This window comes from Oncorhynchus mykiss, chromosome 25, assembly GCF_013265735.2.
Source record: "Oncorhynchus mykiss isolate Arlee chromosome 25, USDA_OmykA_1.1, whole genome shotgun sequence".
NCBI lineage: Eukaryota > Metazoa > Chordata > Actinopteri > Salmoniformes > Salmonidae > Oncorhynchus > Oncorhynchus mykiss.
This window is the reverse complement of record NC_048589.1, coordinates 12,755,426-12,780,344: the sequence shown is the minus strand read 5'-3', so window position 1 is coordinate 12,780,344 and position 24,919 is coordinate 12,755,426. Positions and strand designations below refer to the sequence as shown.

At 44.5% G+C, this 24,919-nt stretch overlaps 1 protein-coding gene across 1 annotated transcript; it reads right to left on the bottom strand.

Moving 5' to 3' along the window:
- Positions 1-11,918: 11,918 nt before the first annotated feature.
- Positions 11,919-24,096, bottom strand: rpap1 (RNA polymerase II associated protein 1). The gene is made up of 24 exons (XM_021584535.2): positions 23,883-24,096; positions 23,212-23,386; positions 22,800-22,948; positions 22,605-22,697; positions 22,266-22,449; positions 21,893-22,057; positions 21,582-21,797; positions 20,885-21,000; positions 20,687-20,785; positions 20,500-20,601; positions 20,250-20,417; positions 19,972-20,151; positions 19,676-19,810; positions 19,377-19,547; positions 19,037-19,194; positions 18,071-18,241; positions 17,734-17,929; positions 16,592-16,701; positions 16,200-16,395; positions 15,825-15,962; positions 14,876-15,018; positions 12,853-13,624; positions 12,385-12,654; positions 11,919-12,260 (listed from the first exon to the last, which is right to left on the bottom strand). The coding sequence occupies exons 2-24, from the start codon at positions 23,381-23,383 to the stop codon at positions 12,111-12,113; spliced, it is 4,254 nt and encodes a 1,417-aa protein (XP_021440210.2). The 5' UTR covers positions 23,384-23,386; positions 23,883-24,096; the 3' UTR covers positions 11,919-12,110.
- Positions 24,097-24,919: the final 823 nt, after the last annotated feature.

The window sequence follows — 24,919 nt, the reverse complement described above, 5'->3', positions numbered from 1 at the left end:
GCATCATGTCCTCAAACTAATATAATCAGTCCCACTGAATTACTACTATGGGTAATGACATTAGGACCTGGTGACACCAATGTAGTCCACTTTTGCTGGGACTCACTATCCCTCTCATAGGACAGGTCAATCTGCACGGTGGGCCTGCAACCTCAGGAAGTTCTCAGATGTCTAAACAGCGCCTCCTACTGGACAACATTTCACTTTACAACAGTGTGCAACTGGAGATCCAAATGGTATTCAACCTTTTGAAGATAATTCACTATAAAGTCAGGTTAGTATATCTTCACGCCATTGACCCAGTTTAGGCTTAGAGAAATGTATTTTCTGGGTGGAAAACCAGAGTGATGGATCATTCAGGTGTCAAAGATAATGGGCATAAGCTGCTACAGTTGTACTATCTAAAGACAGACAGACCATATTTTACCCCATCCTGTTCTAACACACCCTGGGGGGGCCTCTTTGATAGACCAATGTTCAGAGATGATGCCTGTTGGAACACAGCCTGCTGCACATTGGCCACAACATTATCCCATTGACAGAGTTCGCTCTATCTGTCTGAAACAACACACATGGCCAGCAGCTATTCCAAATGGCACCCATCCAGATGACCGGAGAGAAATACGACTCAGCCGTCACATATTATACGTGTTACATATATCAAGGTCTTGTTTCAGTAATCCCAGGTATCATGTCTGGACCCTGCTCTCATCTCCAACCTGGACTCAGGGGCAGATGTAACATAGTAAACATAAATCTGTCTGCGCCCCAATTTGTATAATATATTATGTTTCCATCGTCAATTTCGTATGACATGATACAGATCACAATTTGTGTGATATGTTATGAATTCCAATTTGTTGTGGCTAACGTTAACTAGACAACTAATGTTAGCTAGACTAGGGATTAGGGTTATGTTAAAGAGTTAAGGTCAGGGTAAGGATAGTGGCCATGCTACGTAGTTACAAAGTAGCTAAAAATGAGTAAGTAGTTGCAAAGTTGCTAATGAACTAAAACGGTAAAGTTGTCCATGATTCAAACACGCAACCTTTGGGTTGCTAGATGTTTGCGCAATATGCCCACCCATCCACCCTACTTCACAGGCGACCTGACAAAATTCACATAGAAATGTAGATCTGTCATTCTCATTTAAAGCAATTCTAAGAAGCGATAGATATTTTCTGTATGCACTATTTCTATGCTTCCTGGTCTTAAGTTTAGTTTTTGCATCTTTCACTCTGGGTTTTGTACACCAGCTTCAAACATCTGAAAATACAATATTTTGGGTTATGGAAAACATTTCACAGCGGTTTAGATGGTACAATTGATTCTCTACTCCAGTGGTTCCCAAACGTTCTATAGACCCGTACCCCTTCAAACATTCAACCTCCAGCATCAGGGTCAGCACACTCTCAAATGTAGTTTTTTGCCATCATTGTAAGCCTGCCACACACACTATATGATATCAAATCAAATGTATTTATATAGCCTTTCTTACATCAGCTGATATCTCAAAGTGCTGTACAGAAACCCAGCCTAAAACCCCAAACAGCAAGCAATGCAGGTGTAGAAGCACGGTGGCTAGGAAAAACTCCCTAGAAAGGCCAAAACCTAGGAAGAAACCTAGAGAGGAACCAGGCTATGAGGGGTGGCCAGTCCTTTTCTGGCTGTGCCGGGTGGAACATGGCCAAGATGTTCAAATGTTCATAAAAGACCAGCATGGTCAAGTAATAGTAATCACAGTAGTTGTCGAGGGTGCAAAAGGTCAGCACCTTAGGAGTAAATGTCAGTTGGCTTTCATAGCCGATCATTGAGAGTATCTTTACCGCTACTGCTGTCTCTAGATAGTTGAAAACAGCAGGTCTGAGACAGGTAGCACGTCCAGGGAACAGTTCAGGGTTCCATAGACACAGGCAGAACAGTTGAAACTGGAGCAGCAGCACGGCCAGGTGGACTGGGGACAGCAAGGAGTCATCATGCCAGGTAGTCCTGAGGCATGGTCCTCCGAGAGAGAGAAGGAAAGAAAGAGATCATTAGAGAGAGCATACTTAAATTCACACAGGACACTGGATAAGACAGGATAAATACTCCAGATATAACAGACTGACCCTAGCCCCCTGACACATGAACTACTGCAGCATAAATACTGGAGGCTGAGACAGGAGGGGTCAGGAGACACTGTGGCCCCCCCATGTATGAAACATAAGAATGAGTGAGATTTTGTCACAACCCGGCTCGTGGGAAGTGACAAAGAGCTCTTATAGGACCAGGGCACAAATAATAATATAATAATAATAACCAATCATTTAGTTCTTTATTTAACCATCTTACATATAAAACCTTATTTGTTCATCGAAAATTGTGAATTACCACAAGTTAATGAGAAGGGTGTGCTTGAAAGTTTGCACATAACGCTGCAATCTTGGGTTCTATTGGAGAGAGTCTCAGTCTTAAATCATTTTCCACACACAGTCAGGGCCTGTATTTAGTTTTTCTTGCTAGTGAGGGCCGAGAATCCACTCTCACGTAGGTACGTGGTTGCAAAGGGCATCAGTGTCTTAACAGTGTGATTTGCCAAGGCAGGATACTCTGAGCACAGCCCAAACCAGTAACCTGGCAGTTACATTTTACATTTTCACAATTTCGATGAGACTCTTTTGTTAAGATATTGGTGAGTGGACTAGAGGCAGTGCATGAAGGGATAACGAAGTCAGTTGTGTCATCCGTTTCGGGAAAGTACCTGCGTAAATGCGTACCCAACTCACATTTGACATTGTCCGTAAGCTTGAGTTCATTTGCACACAAAAAAATCATACAATGATAGGAACACCTGTATGTTGTCCTTGTTAATGCAGACAGAAAAGAGCTCCAAATTCTTAATCTTAGCCTCAATTTTGTCCCGCACATTGAATATAGTTGCGGAGAGTCCCTGTAATCCTAGATTCAGATCATTGAGGTGAGAAAAAACATCACCCAGATAGGCCAGTCGTGTGAGAACCTCGTCATCATGCAAACGGTGAGACACGCGGTCAGACTAGTGAAAATTATGGTCAGTAAAGAAAACATTAAACTCATTTCTCAATTAAAAAAAAACATGTCAATACTTTGCCCCTTGATAACCAGCTCACTTCTGTATGCTGTAAAAGTGTTACATGGTCGCTGCCCATATCATTGCATAGTGCAGAAAATACACGAGAGTTCAGGGGCCTTGCTTAAACAAAGTTAACCCTTTTCACTGTAGTGTCCAAAACTTCTTTCAAGTTGTCAGGCATTCCCATGGCAGCAAAAGCCTCTCGGTGGATGCTGCAGTGTACTAAAGGGGCATCGGGAGCATCTGCTTGCACCAGCGTTACCACTTCACTATATCTCCCTGTCATGGCTTTCGCGCCATCATTATAGATAAAGATATCTTGACCACCAAAGTCCATTTGATGTCACAAAGCTGTCCAGTACTTTAAAAATACCCTCTCCTGTTGTCCTGGTTTCCAGTGATTTGCAGAAGAGGATGTCTTCCTTAATTGACCCCCCATAAACGTAACGGACATATACCAGGAGCTGTGCCAGGCCTGCCACGTCTGTTGACTCATCCAGCTGTAACGCATAAAATTCACTGGCTTGTAAGCGAAGCAGTAATTGTTTCAATACATCTCCTGACATGTCACTGATGCGTTGTGAAACAATGTTATTTGATGAAGTCATTGTCTGTATAGTTTTTTGGCCTTTTCACCCAGCCATATCCCCGACAACAGGACAAATTAAGTCCTCCACAATAGTATGGGGCTTACGTACCTGTCCTAGCCACTCAGTAACTAACCATATAAGACACTTCTAGCCCCTTCTTATTAATGGTATCTGTTGCTTTTATACGTCTTACTAATCGAAAGTCGTCTTAATTCTCACTCAAACTCCTGTGGCTTATTTTTCAAATTGGCATGTTTTGTTTCTAAATGTCTGCGCAAGAGTGAAGGTATCATCGAGTTGTGAGATAGTACCTCTGCACATACAACATATGGACACGGGCCATACTTTTTAAAATAATTTAACCATTTTCAAGCAAAGGGAATGAGCAGCAGCTACGTTTGGCTACATACGGACCGTTAGTGAAATTCCCGCGAGAGAGTGACGGTTAATGTGATTGGATGTTAATTATTTGACTAGGCTACCTGTATTTGACACTGTGTTGTTTTTTCACTGAACACAAGATGGTTTAATTTTATTTTTGGCAGTGAAATGAGGCTACTCAGGCCAGAATGAGGCTACTCACCCAAATGGATAGCCCCGTTGGAACATATACATGTACTGTTTGTTTGAAAATGTAAAGGAAAAAAAAGATACATTTACATTTTTTTTAAATCATGTGAACACATTTTTATTTGGCGTACCCAGACGGCATTGTACGTGTACCCCAGTTTGGGAATACCTGCTCTACACTATACTTACTGGTTTTGTCACAAACTGAAATTAGGTGAACTTTTAGAATTTTAGCAACCAGGAAATGGCAGAGCCATTTCTGAATAGTGCATCTTTAATTAACCTTCTTTCATAGGTAACCACACCAAACGTAACAGATCATATTCAAATCCAGTGTCCCGGATGTACGTATAATATGTTATGTCTAGTCTATGAGACCAGGCTGTCATCTCTGACCTTCAAAGACAAGGACGGGAGTATACTGAATTATCTACTTAATCACAATGAGACATCAGACACACAAAGAGAGGCATTATTACTGTATGGTTGTTTTGACATCTTTGAAAAGGTCCACTGAGTTCAATATGAGGTTGTTTGACAAACAGAAAATGTATCCTAGGATTCTTCTGCAGGAGGACTGTCATAAGGAGTACCAAGGACATGTTTACATGAAAGTTTGCAGCCGAGTAATGGCGGCTGCATAACTCCATGTAAATAATCAGTATACTGTTTATAACTATTATGTCTCTTGTTATTGTTAAAGGTCCAATGCAGCCGTTTTTATCTCAATATCAAATTATTTCTGGGTAACAATTAAGTACCTTACTGTGATTGTTAAAAAGAAACAAAAAGATCTTCTTAGCAAAGAGCAAGTTCTCAAGAATTGTGCTAGGACTGTCTACTAGTGATCTGAGTGGGGAGGGGCAAAATGAGAAGGACCTGTTATTGGCAGAGGGGGTTGGAACTCTTTCTTATTGGTTTATTAACAAATGTACCATGGCTAAAACTCCATCCCACCAAAATAGGCTGAAATGTCAGGTCTTTTCAAACAACACTTAAAATGCATTATCATGATTTTCACAATATTATTCCAACCTGTGGAAATATATATAAAATACAGAAAATCAAATGTTTGACTGCACTGGGCCTTTAATACATTTCCAGTGCTCTTGGCACCATATGTTTTTAATTTGCATTCATTGGAAGTATGCCCCCTTTTCCTACAGAAGCAACAACAACTCTTCAGAATGTGTTTCTACTCTATAGCAACTGCTGCACAAAATCATAAATTGCTGAGCATTTAAGAGAATTCTACCTGAAATTGCAAGGTGTGTGGTGGGTTGGAAAAAGTTGCCTGTGAGATATAAGCCTAATGCCATCCCACCCCAATTCCTGATTTCAGTAGAAATTCTTGACAGACTAAACTTCCTCTAAATTAGTTTGCTTAACATCTAAGTAACCTTCTGGAATGAACTGTTACCAAGTGCTGGAGACTGAGGTTAATGGTCCATATTCAGGTTCCTGGAAGAAACACGGGACAAATCAGGTGAGACTCATTTCTGACGGAATGTTACAACAGCAGTGTGCTTAAGCTCTGTGTCTAGAGACATGTCTGTAGTCTGTCACAACAGGAACTCTGTCAGACTCTCTATAACATGAGCAGCAGGAAGGAGAGAAAAAATTGTGTTTAATAAAGAACACGTCTGTGAATTTAGCCTAATTATCATAACACATCCTCAGAGAGAAATAATTGAATCCATGATGGTGACCAGTCTAATGGTGTACAGAAAGAGAAACAATTTATCTTGTTGATGCTTAAATCATAGTGCCTTTGAGAGCATAGCTTGTGATATTCAATCTGGACTTATTTTGAAGGTGTTTTGTGGCCAACACATTACAACTTTGATTTCCCCAGAGACACATTTTTTAAATTACATCAGCTAATCAAATGACCATCTTAAACAATGACATGTTGTGTAAATGCTCTGTAAAATATAAGGAGATGATTGTGGGAAACACATATAGTATATCATACCAGGCATTTGACCAAGGAAACAAATCAGGTGTGAAATTGTCTCTTTGCACGTTAGGTCTTGGAAGCCATGTCATTCAATTTTTTGTACCACAGCGATAATGAACCTGGCGTCATCTTAGGTTTGTACTGTACATGGCTTGCTTTTATATGAGAAACCAGTGTGAAACCTCAGGGCACCCTGCTTGAGTAACAATGCAGACCAGATGTGGAGGGGACCATGTGACCAGTATTGAACAAGGCGACAGGAGGGTCAATTGTCTTCCTATACTGGCAAACCCCAAAGACAAGCATTCCTGAGGGAGCAAACAAGAACACCAACGAACCGAACAATGACTGGTCTTCTTTCGGAAAGACCCACTGGGCACAGACGTCAATTCAACGTCTATTCCACATTGGTTCAAAGTAATTTAATTGAAATGACGTGGAAACAACGTGTGTGCGCCCAGTGGGGAGTTCCTTACAAACAGAGATAAAGACGAGAGAGAGAGAGACAAGAGAAAGAGAGACACAGGGAGATAATTGAATGCGATCCACCAAGGCACCAGTCTGACATCATCTATGTACATGTTGAGTGTGAAAACCTGCACTGCAAACATTCACAGCCAAATCAAACTGTCTGAATAATTGAAAGAGAATAGACTGGGAACGAAACAGAGATTCTCATAGACTGTTCATTGAGTGGTGTACAACAAATATGAATGGAACTCTATTGGGAACATATGGTAGGAAGGATGGAGGTGAGACGTTTAGACAAATAAGGACAGAAGGGAAAATTTCTCATACAGTGCATTTGAAAAGTATTCAGATCCTTCCCTTTTTCCACATTCTGTTACATCACAACCTTATTCTCAAATTATTTAATTATTTTATACAGATACAGTGGGGCAAAAAAAGTATTTAGTCAGCCACCAATTGCAAGTTCTCCCACTTAAAAAGATGAGAGGCCTGTAAATTTGTAATGAATTTATTGAAAATAAGTATTTGGTCAATAACAAAATTTTCTCAATACTTTGTTATATACCCTTTGTTGGCAATGACAGAGGTCAAATGTTTTCTGTAAGTCTTCACAAGGTTTTCACACACTGTTGCTGGTATTTTGGCCCATTCCTCCATGCAGATCTCCTCTAGAGCAGTGATGTTTTGGGGCTGTTGCTGGGCAACACAGACTTTCAACTCCGGTTGAGATCTGGAGACTGGCTAGGCCACTCCAGGACCTTGAAATGCTTCTTACGAAGCCACTCCTTCGTTGCCCGGGCGGTGTGTTTGGGATCATTGTCATGCTGAAAGACCCAGCCACGTTTCATCTTCAATGCCCTTGCTGATGGAAGGAGGTTTTCACTCAAAATCTCACGATACATGGCCCCATTAATTCTTTCCTTTACACGGATCAGTCATCCTGGTCCCTTTGCAGAAAAACAGCCCCAAAGCATGATGTTTCCACCCCCATGCTTCACAGTAGGTATGGTGTTCTTTGGATGCAACTCAGCATTCTTTGTCCTCCAAACAAGACGAGTTGAGTTTTTACCAAAAAGTTATATTTTGGTTTCATCTGACATTCTCCCAATCTTCTTCTGGATCATCCAAATGCTCTCTAGCAAACTTCAGACGGGCCTGGACATGTACTGGCTTAAGCAAGGGGACACGTATGGCACTGCAGGATTTAAGTCCCTGGCGGCGTAGTGTGTTACTGATGGTAGGCTTTGTTACTTTGGTCCCAGCTCTCTGCAGGTCATTCACTAGGTCCCCCCGTGTGGTTCTGGGATTTATGCTCACCGTTCTTGTGATCATTTTGACCCCACGGGGTGAGATCTTGCGTGGAGCCACAGATCGAGGGAGATTATCAGTGGTCTTGTATGTCTTCCATTTCCGAATAATTGCTCCCACAGTTGATTTCTTAATACCAAGCGGCTTACCTATTGCAGATTCAGTCTTCCCAGTCTGGTGCAGGTCTACAATTTTGTTTCTGGTGTCCTTTTGACAGCTCTTTGGTCTTGGCCATAGTGGAGTTTGGAGTGTGACTGTTTGAGGTTGTGGACAGGTGTCTTTTATACTGATAACAAGTTCAAACAGGTGCCATCAATACAGATAACTAGTGGAGGACAGAGGAGCCTCTTAAAGAAGAAGTTACAGGTCTTGCTTGTTTGTAGGTGACCAAATACTTATTTTCCACCATAATTTGCAAATAAATTCATGAAAAATACTACAATGTGATTTTCTGGATTTTTTTTCTCATTTTGTCTGTCATAGTTGAAGTGTACCTATGATGGAAATTACAGGCCTCTCATCTTTTTAAGTGGGAGAACATGCACAATTGGTGTCTGACTAAATACTTTTTTGCCCCATTGTATATACAGATATACAGATCTGGGGAAGGGTACCAAAACATTTCTGAAGCATTGAAGGTCCCCAAGAACAAAGTGGCCTCCATCATTCTTAAGTGGAAGAAGTTTGGAACCACCAAGACTTTTCCTAGAGTTGGCCGCCCGGCCAAACTGAGATATCGGGGGAGAAGGGTCTTGGTCAGGGAGTGACCATGAACCCGATGGTCACTCTGACAGAGCTCCAGAGTTCCTCTGTGGAAATGGGAGAACCTTCCAGAAAGAGAAGCATCTCCGCAGCACACCACCAATCAGGCCTTTATGGTAGCCACTCCAGTAAAAGGCAAGACAGCCCACTTGGAGTTTGCCAAAAGGCACCTAAAGGACTCTCAGACCATGAGAAACAAGATTATCTGGTCTGATGAAACCAAGATTGAACTGTTTGGCCTGAATGCCAAGCATCACACCTGGAGGAAACCTGGCACCATCCGTACAGTGAAACATGGTGGTGTCAGGGTCATGATGTGGGGATGTTTTTCAGCGGAAGGGACTGGGAGATCAGTCAGGATCAAATGAAAGATAAACGGAGCAAAGTACAGAGAGATCCTTGATGAAAACCTGCTTCAGAGTACTCAGGACCTCAGACTGGGGTGAAGGTTCAACTTCCAAGAGGACAACGACCCTAAGCACACAGCCAAGACAACACAGGAGTGGCTTCGGGACAAGTCTCTGAATGTCCTTGAGTTGCCCAGCCAGAGCCCGGACATGAACCTGATCGAACATCTCTGGAGAGACCTGAAAATAGCTGTGCTGCGACACGCCCCATCCAACCTGACAGATCTTGAGATGGTCTGCAGAGAAGAATGGGAGAAACTCCCCAAATGCGGTTGTGCTAGCTTGTAAGCGTCCTACCCAAGAAGATTCGAGGCTGTAATTGCTGCCAAAGATGCTTTAACAAAGTACTGAGTAAAGGGTCTGAAATTCTGTGAATGCGATCTGTTTTTATTTGTAATACATTTGCAAACATTTCTAAAACATCTGTTTTTGCTTTGTCATTATGGGGTAGTGTGTGTAGATTGATGAGGGAAAAAAATAAGGCTGTAATGAAACAAAATGTGGGAAAAGGTCAAGAGGACTGAATACTTTCCAAATGCACGGTGTCTTATGGATCAGGCAAGTGGCAGTTTTTAAATCAAACTTTAGTCTGAACAAGCATAACAGGGAAGAGACAAACATACCTTTGTTTGATATTGCTTGTGGGCACTTTCAAAATTAGATTTTACACAGGCACTAGTTAAGTAGCTTCAACGGAAAAGTAACAGGGGCCACACTGGTGAAAGTAAGTGGAAATTCACACAGTAAGCATTATTTGAATTGCAACTTAGTAATAACATTTGATTTGATAAGTGTTTCAGTGTTTTTCTGGCTTATATGATATTCAAGTAAAACTGGAGCCAGCATAATTATCTTCTAAACAAATAATTTGCAGTGACTTATAGACATATGTACCTAGTTTTGATTTGCAAAAGACCATGTGGAACATTACATGCTCTGCGCTGGCAGCGGACCAAAACCATTACTGCATATTCAGTTGTAGTTAGATCAGATAGGCAGAAAATCAGTTTGTCAAACGTTGAATGACTACGAAGATTAGGGTGGCAGGTAGCTTTGGGACAATATCGGGAGTCTGTATATTGGTTAGACTCCCTGAGTCGTGCATAGTTCTGGTGGCTGGCGACGGAAAATAACTAACACCAGAGTTGGGGAGTAACGGATTAGACGTCAATTTAAGTTGAGCGAGTCTGACCACAAGTCAGACCACTATGACGACACACCAAACGTGTTTGATGGGTCGGGGGAAAAGAGCAGGAATAGGCTTTTGTAGGCTACAGTCCAAGCTATGTCTTCCAATGGTGCGACTGCTGTCGGCATCCAAAGATTATCCAATTTGAATAAACGCTTGGAGGTAAGGATGAGAGCAGTGGTGTAGTCTACGACGATACGGATGTCACTTATTATTGGTATCTACATAGTACATTGATGTGAATCACACTGCTGCACTCTCATTTAGCTATTTGTGCCTTACGGATTGTGGTTGTTGTAGATGACAATGTGTATTTGAACCAAAAAATGGTTGAATTCAAGAAGTTTAAGCTGCCTACCAATCATTGTTTTTAAAACCAGTGGACAGCCAGTGAAAAATATGTTCTTGCAACAGCTGCAAAGTGAGGATCCCAGCCTATGGAATAAAAGTGGGGCTTTAGTGCTCAATCTAATTCATGCTGATAAAAAAAGAATCCAGAGGCCTAATGGACACATGCTCATACTCACACTTTTGATTGCCCTTTTAAGTCAATCTGTAGTTGCTACATCCATTTTTGGATTTATAAATTATGCATATTAATGTAAAGATATAATTTAATCATATATGTAGTAGAAAGCGATGTGTTAGAAGAAGCCTACATAACCAACCCATAAAGTAAAATGTAACATCCATGTGACCAGCTATGTAAACTTTAACATTGATTTATCCTCCAATTGATGTCGTTCAATTGGTAACATACATTTTTGTCTTCTTCTAATGCCTCTTAACGGGAAAGTAATCTAAAAGTAATGGAATGTAATCAGATTATGTTACTGAGTTTGGGTAATCCAAAAGTTACGTTACTGATTACAATTTTGGACAGGTAAACAAGTAACTGTAACGGATTACATTTAGAAAGTAACCCACCCAAACTTGCACTACAACAATATAGCCGGCTTCATCAAGAAAATGTTTCCTGTCAACAAAGGCATATGAATAATCTCAAGAAGCTGTATTTGTAAAGTGAAATATGTCCCCCGGTATTAAAAAAAGCATCTGAATCCAACTTTTGTCTGAACAGCACCATATTCCTTGAGTTAGACACCAAGCTGCCATTAGACCACGCACTTCACACGTATATGGTGTGGTTCGGAAAAAAATTGGATTGAGAAGTTTATTTGATAGCAAATTATTGCTGGTAAGTAGAGTTCATAGAGATTATACAAATGCCTTCGTTGACAGGATTTTTGTTGTTGACGTAGTCGGCTATATTGTGGTAGGGTTATTCTCGGTCACGACCCACCAGAACGATTCACAACTCAGGGAGTCCAACCAATACACAGACTCCCGATGTTGTGTCCCAAAGCTATGCCGCAGGTAGCCTAGCGGTTGAGAGCGTTAGGGTCACTGGTTCAAATCCCCGAGCCAACTAGGTGAAAAATCTGACGATGTGCCCTTGAGCCAAAGAGCTTAAAATCGAATTGCTCCTGTAAGTCGCTCTGGCTAAGATTGTCTGCTAAATTACTCAAATGTAATAAAAGACTAATTAACTTCTCCAACAGTGCTGAAGTTACATATACATACAAAAGCATCTTTATTCAAAATACAGACGCAGTTTTGACAGACAATTCCAGGCACCTTTACAGCACTCTCTTTATCCTTACACACTGTTTCCAGTAAAGCCCTCTTGGACCTGGTACCCTTGGCATGACTACGGCGCTCCAAATGAGAGCCACGATCTGTCCCCCCTTCCTCTCTGTCCTCATTCCCCCTTGCTATCGCTCGTCCCCTGGGTCCCCAGAACACTCTCCAGCCTGCGTTGCCGGATGGGAGGCAGCTGGTCGTAAGTGTTGAAGCCCAGCTCAGCGTCTTTCTGGGGCAGCCTAAACAGCAGCAGGTGGCTCCTCAACACCTAGATAGGATAGGACAGATGTTAGGGGAGAGGAGGAATGGCAGGAGGATAAGAAGTCTGTGGGGAAGGAGTCAGGAGCAGTGGAGAGATGGAAGACCCAGGGGGAAGGCGAGTGAGTGTGTACCTCATCAGTCAGGTAGTGAGTCTTCCTCAGGAGGCTGCGACGGGCTGTTTCCACCTGCTGGTCCACACCCTGGGCCTGTGACGTGCTCTGTACCTGTGACGCTGCGTCCTGGGAGAAGATGAAGGTGTTAAGGTGGGACAGAGCCACCACATAGAGCACAGGACACCAGCACAGCCTCAGTGTCCCTGTCACCAGCGCCCGGAAGTAGAGGCGCAGCAGAGGGAGAGAGTCCTCCGGGGGTGACGTGAACCTCTCCATAGGGACGGCCAACTAGGAAGAACACAGAGAGAGGGGCTCATTTAGCCTCTCTTTATGTCACATGTTTTTAGACACATTGTCAAATGGCACAACGTTGCAGCAAGTGACAAGAGCCCCAAGACCTCCATCTACTGGCTGTCTACACAATAATGTACCCTGTGCTCTCTACCGCAACATTCAATCCAGTGTGTTAACCAGCCTCCCGCTCACCTGTTCCAGAGTTACCCCTAGGGAGCGCAGCAGGCCCACGTGCTCCCCAAACAGAGTCAGCCTCATGGTGACACTGAAGCGCCTCTGCAGAGGCAGGAGGATGACGCAGCCAAACAGGGGGTCCCCGAATGACACCGCCTCAAACTGCCCCACCAGGGCAGAATAGAGGTCATTGAAGGAGGCCAGGCCTGTAGGAGGGGAGTTGAGGTCCAGAGCCTCCAGCTGAGAGGGCCTGGTGAGCAGCCTGAAGAGAGCCCAGGTCAGCCTCTGGACAGGCATCTCCATGAAAAGATCACTGGAGCACAGGAAGATACAAGCCAGACGGGCCAGCTTGGCTACAGGCAGTACCACCCTGAGGGCATCCTCCCTCCAGACCTCCAGCAGCAGCAGCCACTGCAGGCAGTGTGTGACCGACTGCACTGCCCCCGCAGGGAGCGACTCCACCTGCAGGCCCCCTCCGTCCGGTGCACCCGCCCGCTCGTACAGGCTGACGAGTGGCAGGAAGGGCCAATCGGAGGGGAGGAAGGGTCCAGAAAGTTCTGGGAGGAGCTGGGTGTTGAGCCAGGGCGTTCTGCCCAAGTGGAAGTCCCTGGAGGAGAGGACAGAGGGCTCCATGTGGGCCAGGTGGGAGAGGTAGCAGCCCCGGACAGAGGGCAGCTGGACACAGGCTTCCCTCAGCAGAGGACCCAGGGTCTGGAGGGGAGGGGAGGAGCGCTCCTGTACCCGCAGCTCAGACATCTCTGCAGCCTCAGGCCCTCCAATCTGACCCTCTCTGGAAGACAGGGAGAATAGAATGGTTGAGCTATACAGCACTGAGTTCAAATACAATAGGTCCTTTACAAAAAGACTAATGAGGCAGGTTGGCAGTGGCATCAGAGGAATACCAGCTATGGAGCAGTGATCTAACTTAAAGTGAAAAGGTCAGGATATAGCTCCGGAGGCTACTATTTGGTGCAACCTCGATATAATGCGAGATGGCTTAGCATGACATAGCTTAATATCCTGTTGGAAAGGATTTATAGTCATAGTCCTCTCACTCAACACCGACAAAACACAAAAGAGATTGCCATGTGTTCTAAATAGCCCATCTGCATAGCAGACCTGGGTTCAATAGTAGGTATAATTATTTAGTAGGTATATTTATTTTCTATCATATACTTGAGCTGGGTTGAAACACTGTTTGAACCCAGGTCTATACATAACGCAGAAAAGTCCCACCCCGAGGAAAAAAAAAAAAAACAGTGCACTTTATGTGGACTTGAGATCAAAGCCCTTAGTCGTGACCTTTTGAAAACCTGCTTCACATTTATTTCTAAAACAAATTAGATCCAGACAATGGAAATGTAAAAACAAAACAGAATGTCAGAATTTGTTTAAAGAAGAAAAAAAGTGTGTGCTTAGCAGAACAGATGCTGTGTAAACATAAACCACTCTATTGCACATGGTGCACAATGCCCACGGGCAGCCCACCCCTGCCATAAACTACATACATTTGCAATGAATCAACAAGTCGTCGTCGTCCCCCCCTTTTCCCCCCCAACATTTCAAATTTGGCCATACGTTTAATGCACTGCAAACCACCCTGGCTGAAGTACATCTCCTCTTTCAACAACAATGTATCTTCTGGCCCTGCACCTCAACACAACAAATATTTCACTACATTGGAATTCCAGAGTTTAAGTTCTGTTTTATGAAACTTAATTGGATAACTCCTTTTGGGTTGGCAATGTTGCTGTGAGGAGAGGCCACCATGTATGTACATTTGCCCCGGGGAACCTTCCTAATTCCATAGACAACACTCGTGAGAGCATTCGCTTTCAACAGAACTTGGCAAAAAGAAAATGAGAGAACCTCATTACCTTGTCATATATCATGTCTGTATGAAATGTGATAATTGTTTGGAAAAAAAGGAATTATTTAAAAAGAAGCTTCATTGCCTCTGGGAAGACTTCTACCTCTAGTCTAATGGCTTCGAAACCTACGACCTATTGAGTACTGGAGACAGTATCACTAAAAGACTCACGGTATGAAGTCTTTGTTGAAGACCATGGTGGCCATGAGTTCATGGGCCAGGTATTCACTGCCAGGTAATAGCCAGGGAAGCATTACCAGAGACACGTGGTGAAACAGGGCAGCATGCTTGGCCACCTCTGGGTCAGTTGGAACCTGGAAGCATTGAGTACAAAAAGGTAACTCATCCAAAATGTCCAAATCACACAAAGATGATCATGGCAAACTAACTGTATCTGAAATATTTAACGGAGGAACTTGTCAAGTGACAACAAGTGGAGACATCAGATGTACATATGCACCTCTTAACAGAATCACTGGTCTGAGATACAAAGTGACTCAATGACAACATCAGATGTACATATGCACCTCTTAACAGAATCACTGGTCTGAGATACAAAGTGACTCAATGACAACATCAGATGTACATATGCACCTCTTAACAGAATCACTGGTCTGAGATACAAAGTGACTCAATGACAACATCAGATGTACATATGCACCTCTTAACAGAACCACTGGTCTGAGATACAAAGTGACTCAATGACAACACAAGATGTACATATGCACCTCTTAACAGAATCACTGGTCTGAGATACAAAGTGACTCAATGACAACACAAGATGTACATATGCACCTCTTAACAGAATCACTGGTCTGAGGTACAAAGTGACTCAATGACAACACAAGATGTACATATGCACCTCTTAACAGAATCACTGGTCTGAGATACAAAATGACAACACAAGATGAGCCTACTGGGCGATGGTAAACAGCATGACCCTGAATGACTATATGGGTACCAGTCTGTTTGGCTAACATTCTACTCCTTGTACTCCGGGCCAAATGCCAAAGGTGATGTTTAGCATGGCAGGAGTGGAAAGGAGTGGAATGATAGCTAAACAGACTGGTACCCAGACTAGCCTAAGACTGAGTGATGGAAGTTGGGCTCTATACACTACCAGTCTACAGGCCAGCCTCAGCAGCAGGTAGAGCAGGTGGTGTTCATGACGCAGGACCCAATGAGACAAGGTGGGCTTGGCTTGGCCACAGCCACGCAGGTATCCTAGCACAGCCTCAAAGAGAAGGAGGGAGCTGAACTGAACAGAGACAGAAAGAACATAGGAGAGAGATTAGTCCTAGGCCCACTAGCCCACTGTAAGGTAAGAAGACAATGACATGAATGTGAATTGTTTCCTACACATCTCCGCAATCAACCACTAGATGGTGGCAGATATCCATTCCGATCCACGCAGAACAACACCAAACGCTTGTGGTTTACACCGGACAGATAAAAGTCACATTTAGAGAGTAACTACAGCTTCATAAGGACGTACTTTGCGGACCAGGCCTCTGTGGATGCTGGTGAGGGTGTCCAGGAGGTAGCACAGGGAGGTAATGAGGGGGAAGGGGGAGTTGGGTCCAGGCAGACCCCCAGCAGACGTCCACCCGGCGCAGTGCAGACCAGGCAGACTGGGGATGGTCTCAGGGGCGGGGCAGCAGGACTGAGGGTTACACACTGCCGAACTACACCTGGGAACACGACACAGATAGATCACAACAGAGAGACGACACACTCCCAGAGTATCATCCTACAGCACTGGATCAGGGGCCAGACAGAAAATGCATTAACCACACAGAAAGAGCAACATCCCCTCCATTAAGCTCTGCAGTAAGGGAGTAAATCACCACAGATGTAGCCCTATGCTTCTAAGTAGATGGGACTCACTTGAGGTTGTTAATCAGGCTGTGAACAGCCTCGTGGGACAGCAGAGGGAGAAGAACCTCTGAGGTCAGCATCTCCAGCTCCTGCAGACACTCCACTGGATTGAATGAGCTCTGAAAGGGTTGGCACACCAGATTAGAGACGATGAGTAAAAGCAATGATCTGGCCAATGATTTTTCTCTATTTTTGCTGTAGACTTGCTTGTGTGTTTTGGATCATTGTCTTGCCTAATGACCCAGCTTCGCTTCAGCTCATGGATGGATGGCCTGACATTCCCTGATGCATAGCAGTTTCTTTAATGATGGCAAGTCGCCCAAGTCCTGAGGCAGCAACGTATTCTTGACCGTTGGTATGAGGTTCTTCCTGTGGAATGCAGTGTTTGGTTTTTCGGCAGACAACGGGGCCCATGTCGTCCAAAAAGTAGACTTAAGTTTGCCAAAAAGCACCTGGAAGCACCTTTCTGTTCTGTATCAGAGACTTTTAAAAGGGGAATGTCAGGCCATCCATCCGTGTGCTGAAGCACAGCTGGGTCATGCAGCAAGACAATCTAAAACAAACAAGCATGTCTATATCAGAATGGCCGAAAAGCAAGACATTTCACGTTTTTGAATGGCCTACTCAAAGTCCAGACCTAAATCCGATTGAGATGTGGCAGAACCTGAAACGAGCCGTTCATGCTTGAAAGCCCACAAATGTTTCCAAGTTAAAGCAGTTCTGCGTGGAAGAGATGGACAAAATTCCTCCACAGCGATGTGAGAGACTGATTGACAACTACAGGAAGCGTTTGGTTGCAGTAATTGCAGCTCAAGGTGGGACAACCGGTTATTGAGTGTAAAGGGGGCAATTACTTTCTCACAAGGGGAATTGGTTATTGCATAACTTTGTTTATTAAATAAATGAAATAAGTATCAAATGTGTTATTTGTTCACTCAGGTTCCCTTTAATATTAGGTTTTGGTTGAAGATCTGAAAACAGAACATCAAACAGGGGGCAAATATTTTAACCACAGCACTGTAGTGGAAGCTTATTTCCAATCTGTACTGATGAAGGACGACGAGGACAGGCAGTTAGGACTATTTAGATACAATTCTGGTCTGATCTTTTAATTCCCTTGTTGAGTACTGCTATAGTTTTTATACAGTCACCTGGATGGAGAGCTGGGAGTAGAAGGCCCCCATGTAGACAAGGTAGGCCGGCACCAGTCTCAGGGTGCTCTCCCTCTGGACTGGCTCCCCCAGGGTTCTCACACAGCCCTTCAGCAGCCCCAGCACTGTGGGCTGCAGACCTGTCACATGACCCCACGTCACCGGGGGTGGGGGAGGACACTCGTCCCCCTGGGAACTGTAGTGAAAGTAGAGGTTTTTCACTGTTGAATCCAATGGCTATCAATACAAAGCAGCACATCATGGAGTCACATGAAACACGTCAAAGCTGCAGGAGTGAACATAGTTAGAAGTGGTAAAGATCCAGAGTGTGTGTTACCTGACCAGGCCAGCCTGCAGCTCCTGATGGCAGCCGGCGGTGTGTGTGACCTGTGTGAGCAGAGTGAGGAGGGCCTGGAGCCTGTGGAGCTCCAGAGGCAACAGGGGCTCTGAGGGGCGCCAGGGCCGGTGGGCAGACTGCAATACTCTCACCAGGATGGGGTACAGGTCCCTGGTAATGGTAGAGGGAAGAAGATGTGCTGCTGTAATATTCACCCTGAGGGACAGACTTGTTTTTGACGCAGCTTTTCCTGCCATGTATAATCTAACACCAAGCAATTATACCCATCTGATCTGGGTTGTCTGTGGTATTAAGCAATACCTTTGAACATGAAATTAGGAGGAATACAATTTTTTTAACACAGCGTGTCCAGATGGCTTATTACGGCCCCACCATCCCCCAGGAGCCTAGAGATGTACACTCAGTGTCTAAAACATTAGGGACCTTTGCTCTTTCCATGACATAAACTGACCAGGTGAAAGCTATGATCCTTTATCGATGTCACTTGTTAAATCCACTTCCATTAGTGTAGATGAAGGGGAGGAGACAGGTCAAAGAAAGATGTTTAAGCCTTGAGACATGGATTGTGTATGTGTGCCATTCAGAGGGTGAATAGGCAAGACTAAATATTTCAGTACCTTTGAACAGGGTATGGTAGTAATTACCGGTTTGTGTGTGTCAAGAACTGCAACGCCGCTGTTTTTTTTAACGTTCCAACAGTTTCCTGTGTGTATCAAGAATGGTCCACCACTTAAAAGGACAACCAGCCCAACTTGACACAACTGTGGGAAGCATTGGAGTCAACATGGGCCAGAATCCCTGTAGAACACTTTCGACACCATGAGTTCATGCCCTGACGAATTGAGGCTGTTCTGAGGGGGTGCAACTCAATATTAGGAAGGTGTTCCTAATGTCTTGTACAGTCCGTGTAGGTGATGTTTGGAGGTTTGAAGACCAGTGACTCACATGTACAGGTTACAGGCCTGTCCGTAGCTGGCTGCAACGGCCCACAGCCGGTAGGCCTCAATGCTGACCCTCAAGGCCTCCTCTGGCTCCAGCAGCAGCTCGCTGGGCTCTGGGGCAAGCAGACGAGACAGACGCTCCCGCGCACCTAGAGAGTTCAGCTGGGGAACACAGTCAGGGCGACTTCATTCTACAAGTCTATTAGACAAGATCATATATCACATCATGATCATAAAACACTTATGCATCACTCCATCATATTAAAGTTAACCAACAGAAGAAGGCTAAGTGTAGCATTACTACATGAGGTAAGCTTGGGTTTGAAAACTCTCTCCAAACTTACCAGCCTGGCACAGGCGTGCCTGCCAGTGGTGGCCAGGACGCGTAGCAGCTTCATGGCATTGGCCACGGGCAGTCCGTATGTAGACTGGAGCGTGGGTGAGGCGGGCACTGTCCAGGAGCAGGGCAGGAACTCTGACATAACAGTCTCCATCAGACGAGGGCAGTCCAAGACCTGCAGTGACAGTCCAGATAGTAGTCATACTACAAATGTTAACTCATGTCAAGAGGCTTATAGCTAATAAAACCAGAGAGCGGCAGAGATATGCCACAGGGCATTGTGGGCAGTGTAGATGATGTTACCTGAGTGGCTGCAGAGGAGGAGTGTCTGGCGATTCGGATGAGGACTCCCAGCACGTCCTGGACCACCCTGGGTGATGGGCGGATCACCTCGAGGATGTAGCGGAGCCTAGGAAGCAGCTTCATCCTCAGTAAACCCTGAGACAGAGAACCAATACAGCCGACATCTTTACACAATGCATTTATCCCTAGCACTACTCCACAGGGTGCAAAGACATTGAGGCGCAGAATCACAGAGCGAGCGATAGTGGAGAGATAACGGAGTGTTGGGATGATTAATCAGTCTGCTCTCTAGTCACCTTAACGACATCATTCCTGGCCACGTCATGATCAGTCTTCTTCTCTTCCTTCTCTTGAGCCGTCTCTCTCATGACCTCGGGCAGCCCCTCGTCTTCCTCATCCTCCTCTTCCTGAGCAGTGGGCAGTAGAGGAAAAGAGGCCAGCCCACGGAACCATGAGAGAGTGCTGTCCAGACAATCCTGAAACAAGACAGGGACAAAGATTTTTAAAAAATTCTCTCACCGTGGTACACTCTAGTGGTGATGATACAAAGTGCACTGTAAGCAAGGTCTCTTACCTCGTCGTCTGAGGACACCAGGAGGGCTCGGAGTGCGTGCACGGCGGCGGACACCACTCCCTCCACATTATCGTCCAGTGAGAAGCGCAGCAGGAAGAGAAGGCCAGCATCCAGCAGAGTGGACACCACACTGCCCCTGAGAGCGGCTGCAAACTCGCCAGCCCGCGCCTACAGGAACACCGATCTCCGATGTTAATTAAAGGAGATTCAACTGTCTTTTGATGTGATCGAACTGATTGACAGGCAGTACCTTGGTGAGGACGTGGGCCAGAGTGTTGAGTGCCAGGCGCCGCTGCTGGATCACCTGACTACGAGAGAGAAGGAAGAGCTCCTGCAGGGAGTAACCAGCCAGCTGAGGGAGACAGAGAGAAGACATCAACAGGCGTATTCTCTGGAAAAACTTCCAGGAGATGTGTGTGTTAGTGCACTATGCTGACCTCGGGCTCCTCTCCGTGGTGGTGAAGACCAAGGTGGGTGGGCAGGTCCTCTGTAGGCGGGATCAGGGTTCCGGCAAAGTCAAAGCGAGCCAGCATGGCCTGTCAGCGCAGAGACACAGTGATAGTCACTAGGTGAGACAAACACACAAGCTCCTCGCATCTCTTGACAAAGTGTTCCGTGTAAACAGTAGTTAGTACCTGCTTGGTTCCTTTCCGTCTGGGGGCAGGCAGGTCCCTGATCCATTCCAGTTTCTCTGGCTCCAGCTTGTCCATGTGCACCCACTCCTTCTGAGGCTTGACTGGCAGGTCCTCCTCTGGAGAGATACACGGTGGTAATGCATCATTAGTACGATATTTAGCACTATTTGTAAAGCACTTCATGGGCTAAATATCCAAAATGATCAAGATCTGAATCGAAACCATGTTTTGGGGTAACTCGAATGCATCTAGAGTTACTCTAGCACCTCAGTCATACATTTCTCTCCTATCAGTGTAATGGATAATAAAAGCTTGTAATGCTGGCATTGCTGTCTGAAAACAATCCAAAATACAGTAGGCACGCACTGTGGTCCAGAAACGGACAATAATTCTTCCTCCATGTTCATACAGTATGTCTTGGGCTTTCCCCCACGATCTCCATTACACAAAGTGAATCTGAATTTGGCCAGCTTCCTTCTAATCAGGCAGATTTAAATCAGTGTTCAGCCCTGGTATTCTAGTCACGGAGCTCCAAGGCGTCTTTTTTCTGCAATACGAAATGACTTGTGCAATTAGCTGAAAGGAGAGAGGAAACAGTTGGCAGACATCCAGGTGTGCTATAGGACTGACAGTGCAGAGGCAGGCTCTCTTGCTAATTCATAATGGAGTTACAGCACATTTGTATAATGTCTTCTACCTTTCATTGGCGGTTGGGGGGTTGGTTCGTCCTCATCTTCCTCTCTCTCCATCTCTACCTCCAGAGGATTCTGCTCTGGCTTCTTGGCGCCTATCATGACGGTTTCTTGTAGACGCTGTTCCCCGAGTCTCTCATCCCGGGAGGTGGACGGCTGTGGGGCAGAGGCTAGCGCTCCCTGTGCCTTACGAGACCTCACAAAGTCAACAAATCTGGGATCTGAGAGGTACACAATATGATTGAAGGTTTAAAAGGCTCACATCATAGCCTTACCAAACACAGCACACAATCCTCAAATAGCAACATGTGCCTACCTAGCTGACCCAGCAGCCTTTTTTGCTCCTCCAGGATTTCGCCATTAGACATGGCCTGTAGTTTGGCCTGGTTCTCCTGGTGGATCTTCAGCATTTCTACTGTACTGTCTGACCCACCAAGTCCCTGGCCAGATACCAGCCTGGGGCCCGCCATTGCACTGAATCCTGGAAGAAAAAAAGAGACATGAGCAAGTTTTCCCAACTGAACAGTTTAGTATTGGCTGGCAAGTGGGACAGTACAAAACCAAACAGGCCATCCCATTCAGTGCGAGCCAAGTTGGGCCTTCAGAGTAGACATCAAAGTACAAATTATTGTCTGCCAGGATATTCTTTTCAACTTTATGAAATGAATTACTGGAACTCTGGTACTTACTGTCAAGTCTAGAGGGAGGTTGATCCATCTCCATGGTAGACTCTGGAGAGAGGTTCAGCACCTTGGGTCCAGATGTTTGACCCCTGGATTCTGGTGCAAAGTATAAAGGGGTATTTCCCTCTTTTATTCTCTGTGCTGCAATCTGTCGGGCAAAAATGCTCCTCTTTTCACCAGCAGCTGGAACCTAGTGTAACATAACATAGTTTAGAAGAATAGTTTGTGTGTGTATCCATAACTTGTGAAGCACCATTCTGGATTAATTGTACCACATATAGTATGAGGTAAATTCTGTATTAACTGATTGATCCTCATAACAAAACTGAGCAATTGAGCTCCTACCATGCTCTCCATCTCAGGCCGGTGTAATACTTTAGGAAAAGCAAGGCCTGTGAATGCTGGTAAGGACACTGGTGTAGTGCTAGTGTCCCTTTCCTAAGGGAAGAGAAGCAAAAGTGTAGGAGTTGAGGTTGAAACACAAACAGAACTGTGTGTGGCTCTGCTGAGCAGGAGATAGATGGCGAGAGTATCACTCACAATGATCTTAGATAGAACAGCACTGATGTGCGTGTCATGTCTATCCAACCTCTCCTCTGGGTCCTCATCCTCGAAGCGAACACGATCGACTTTGAGGCGAGACTTTTTGGGAGGTGCAGGAGTCAGAGTGGGGAGCTCATCTGGGAGATCTAAAGAAAGAGATGCACAGCATCATATTATTAACAATCAGAAAACCTAAAGTTGTGTTTGGGCTCCCCGCTAAACACAATCAACTATCTTACAAAAAGGTGTATGACAGACTTACTATGGCTGCGTTTACAGAGACAGCCCAATTCTGATATATATATATATATTTTACCATTCAGACCAACTCTGAAAAAGATCTGGTCAAAAGACCAATTAGTGGAAAAAAAGTTCAGCAATGGGCTGACTGTTTACACAGCCTATGAACCTTGGATTGTGACCACATCTCTCTGGTCTCCTTGAGCCCCATTGGTGTCTCCTGATCTCTTGTCCGGCCGCCGGACCACATTGACAGTGGATGGGGTCCCCGAGGCAAGAAACCTCTCCTGCTCTTCTAGGAGGTCAGCCTCCGAGTCAGTGGGCTTGGGACGCCGTATCATCCCCTTACAGATAAAGGAACATCTTAGACAAAAGGATTTGACTATCTGTAAACATAGTGGGGTATCACACAATACGGTGTATGGCTATGTATTACTTTGTTTAGGTACAGGGCTGTGATATTATACTATTACCACATCAGAAAATAACATTTTAACTAAGCTTTCAACCAATTCCATTCTCATCGTCTCTCAGCTAATGGTACACCATATCATGCCAACACCTCTCCTGCAATTTGAATGTTAACTAGCTTAAGAACATTGTAATTTACAGGCAAGGATCCAGCAGCTAATAAACAGAGATCGTGCCTTGAAAACCTAGCTAATAGTGATCATGACATGTTCATGATCGCAAAGTGCATAGCTAGCTAGCCAAAGTAGCTAGTTGGCGTTAGCTTGCTGGCTAGCTACAGCCGGAGCATTCCTGCTTTATTATATGGGACCGTTGCAATGCCATACATTTTAAAACGACATGTAATTTCAATGTATTTGTTGAATTCACCTTCAGTAAGAAATCCTCTGGGTTATAATTCACAGAAAACCGTACACAACGTGAGTGCAAAACTCAAAAACATCCACTAACAAGGTGGCGGTTACTTCCTGTGAAAGTGTGACGCCCACAAATCCGACTTCAAAATAAAAGTTATTAGAAAGTCCACCATGAATGCACTAGAATAGAGTAATAATACAGCTAGAACAATGAGACAGATTTTTCACCGGATGTATAAATATGAAGCATCGGTTGCCGTTTCTACTCACTACCAAATATGGTGATGAGAGGAAGCCCAGTGGTCGACAGTGGGAGAATATGGATTTTGGCCGACATTCTACCAATTTTCTCATCGAAGAAACATTTGATCTCAATACAGTTCTGTTTCCAAAACAAACAGTTGTTACGAATAGAGTGGACTAAGTTTTGTAAACTTTTCCCTTTGTCAACGTTTTTAAAATTGCGTTCTTTTGGAGTTGCACATGCGCACTTCAAAGTTGGCGTTCCCTAATGGAAATATATATTAGAACGCGCCAATAGGATCACGCTATCTCGTGCTTGTCTCTGCCCACCTCCTTCAAATCAAAATCAAATCACATTTTATTGGTCACATACACTTATTTCGCAGATGAAATTGTGGGTGTAGCGAAATGCTTGTGTTACTAGCCCTGACAGTGCAGTAGTATCTAGTATCCTTGCTTGTTCTGCCCAGTCATTAGCTCACATTGGAAACGACAGGCTGTGGTCTATCTTGGGTTAGGTATACATTTTTGGGGGAAATAACGTTAATTTTTATTTTTATATATTAATATGATAACAGCGAATGTGGATAGGTGTGTACCTATAGCAGGCTATGGTTTTATAAATACTAGGAATAGGCTACTTTCATCGATATGATGATGAATGTAGGAATTATGATGAGGATGAATCAGTTTGTTAGGTCACAACGTAGGCTACATTAGAAGTCATACATTTATTTTCTATGGGTGTAGGATTTAGAAAAACATCTCACTTTTTTGAACGAGGCTTTCTGGCTGCAGTCGACAACT

Excerpts from the sequence above, each read along its gene's own strand:
- rpap1 (XM_021584535.2), bottom strand. The coding sequence starts at position 23,383 with ATGATACGGCGTCCCAAGCCCACTGACTCGGAGGCTGACCTCCTAGAA. Across the intron at positions 22,698-22,799 it reads CTGTTCTATCTAAGATCATT|GAAAGGGACACTAGCACTAC; the intron begins GTGAGTGATACT and ends CTCTTCCCTTAG. Across the intron at positions 19,548-19,675 it reads CCTCCTCTGCAGCCACTCAG|GTCTTGGACTGCCCTCGTCT; the intron begins GTAACATCATCT and ends CTGTCACTGCAG.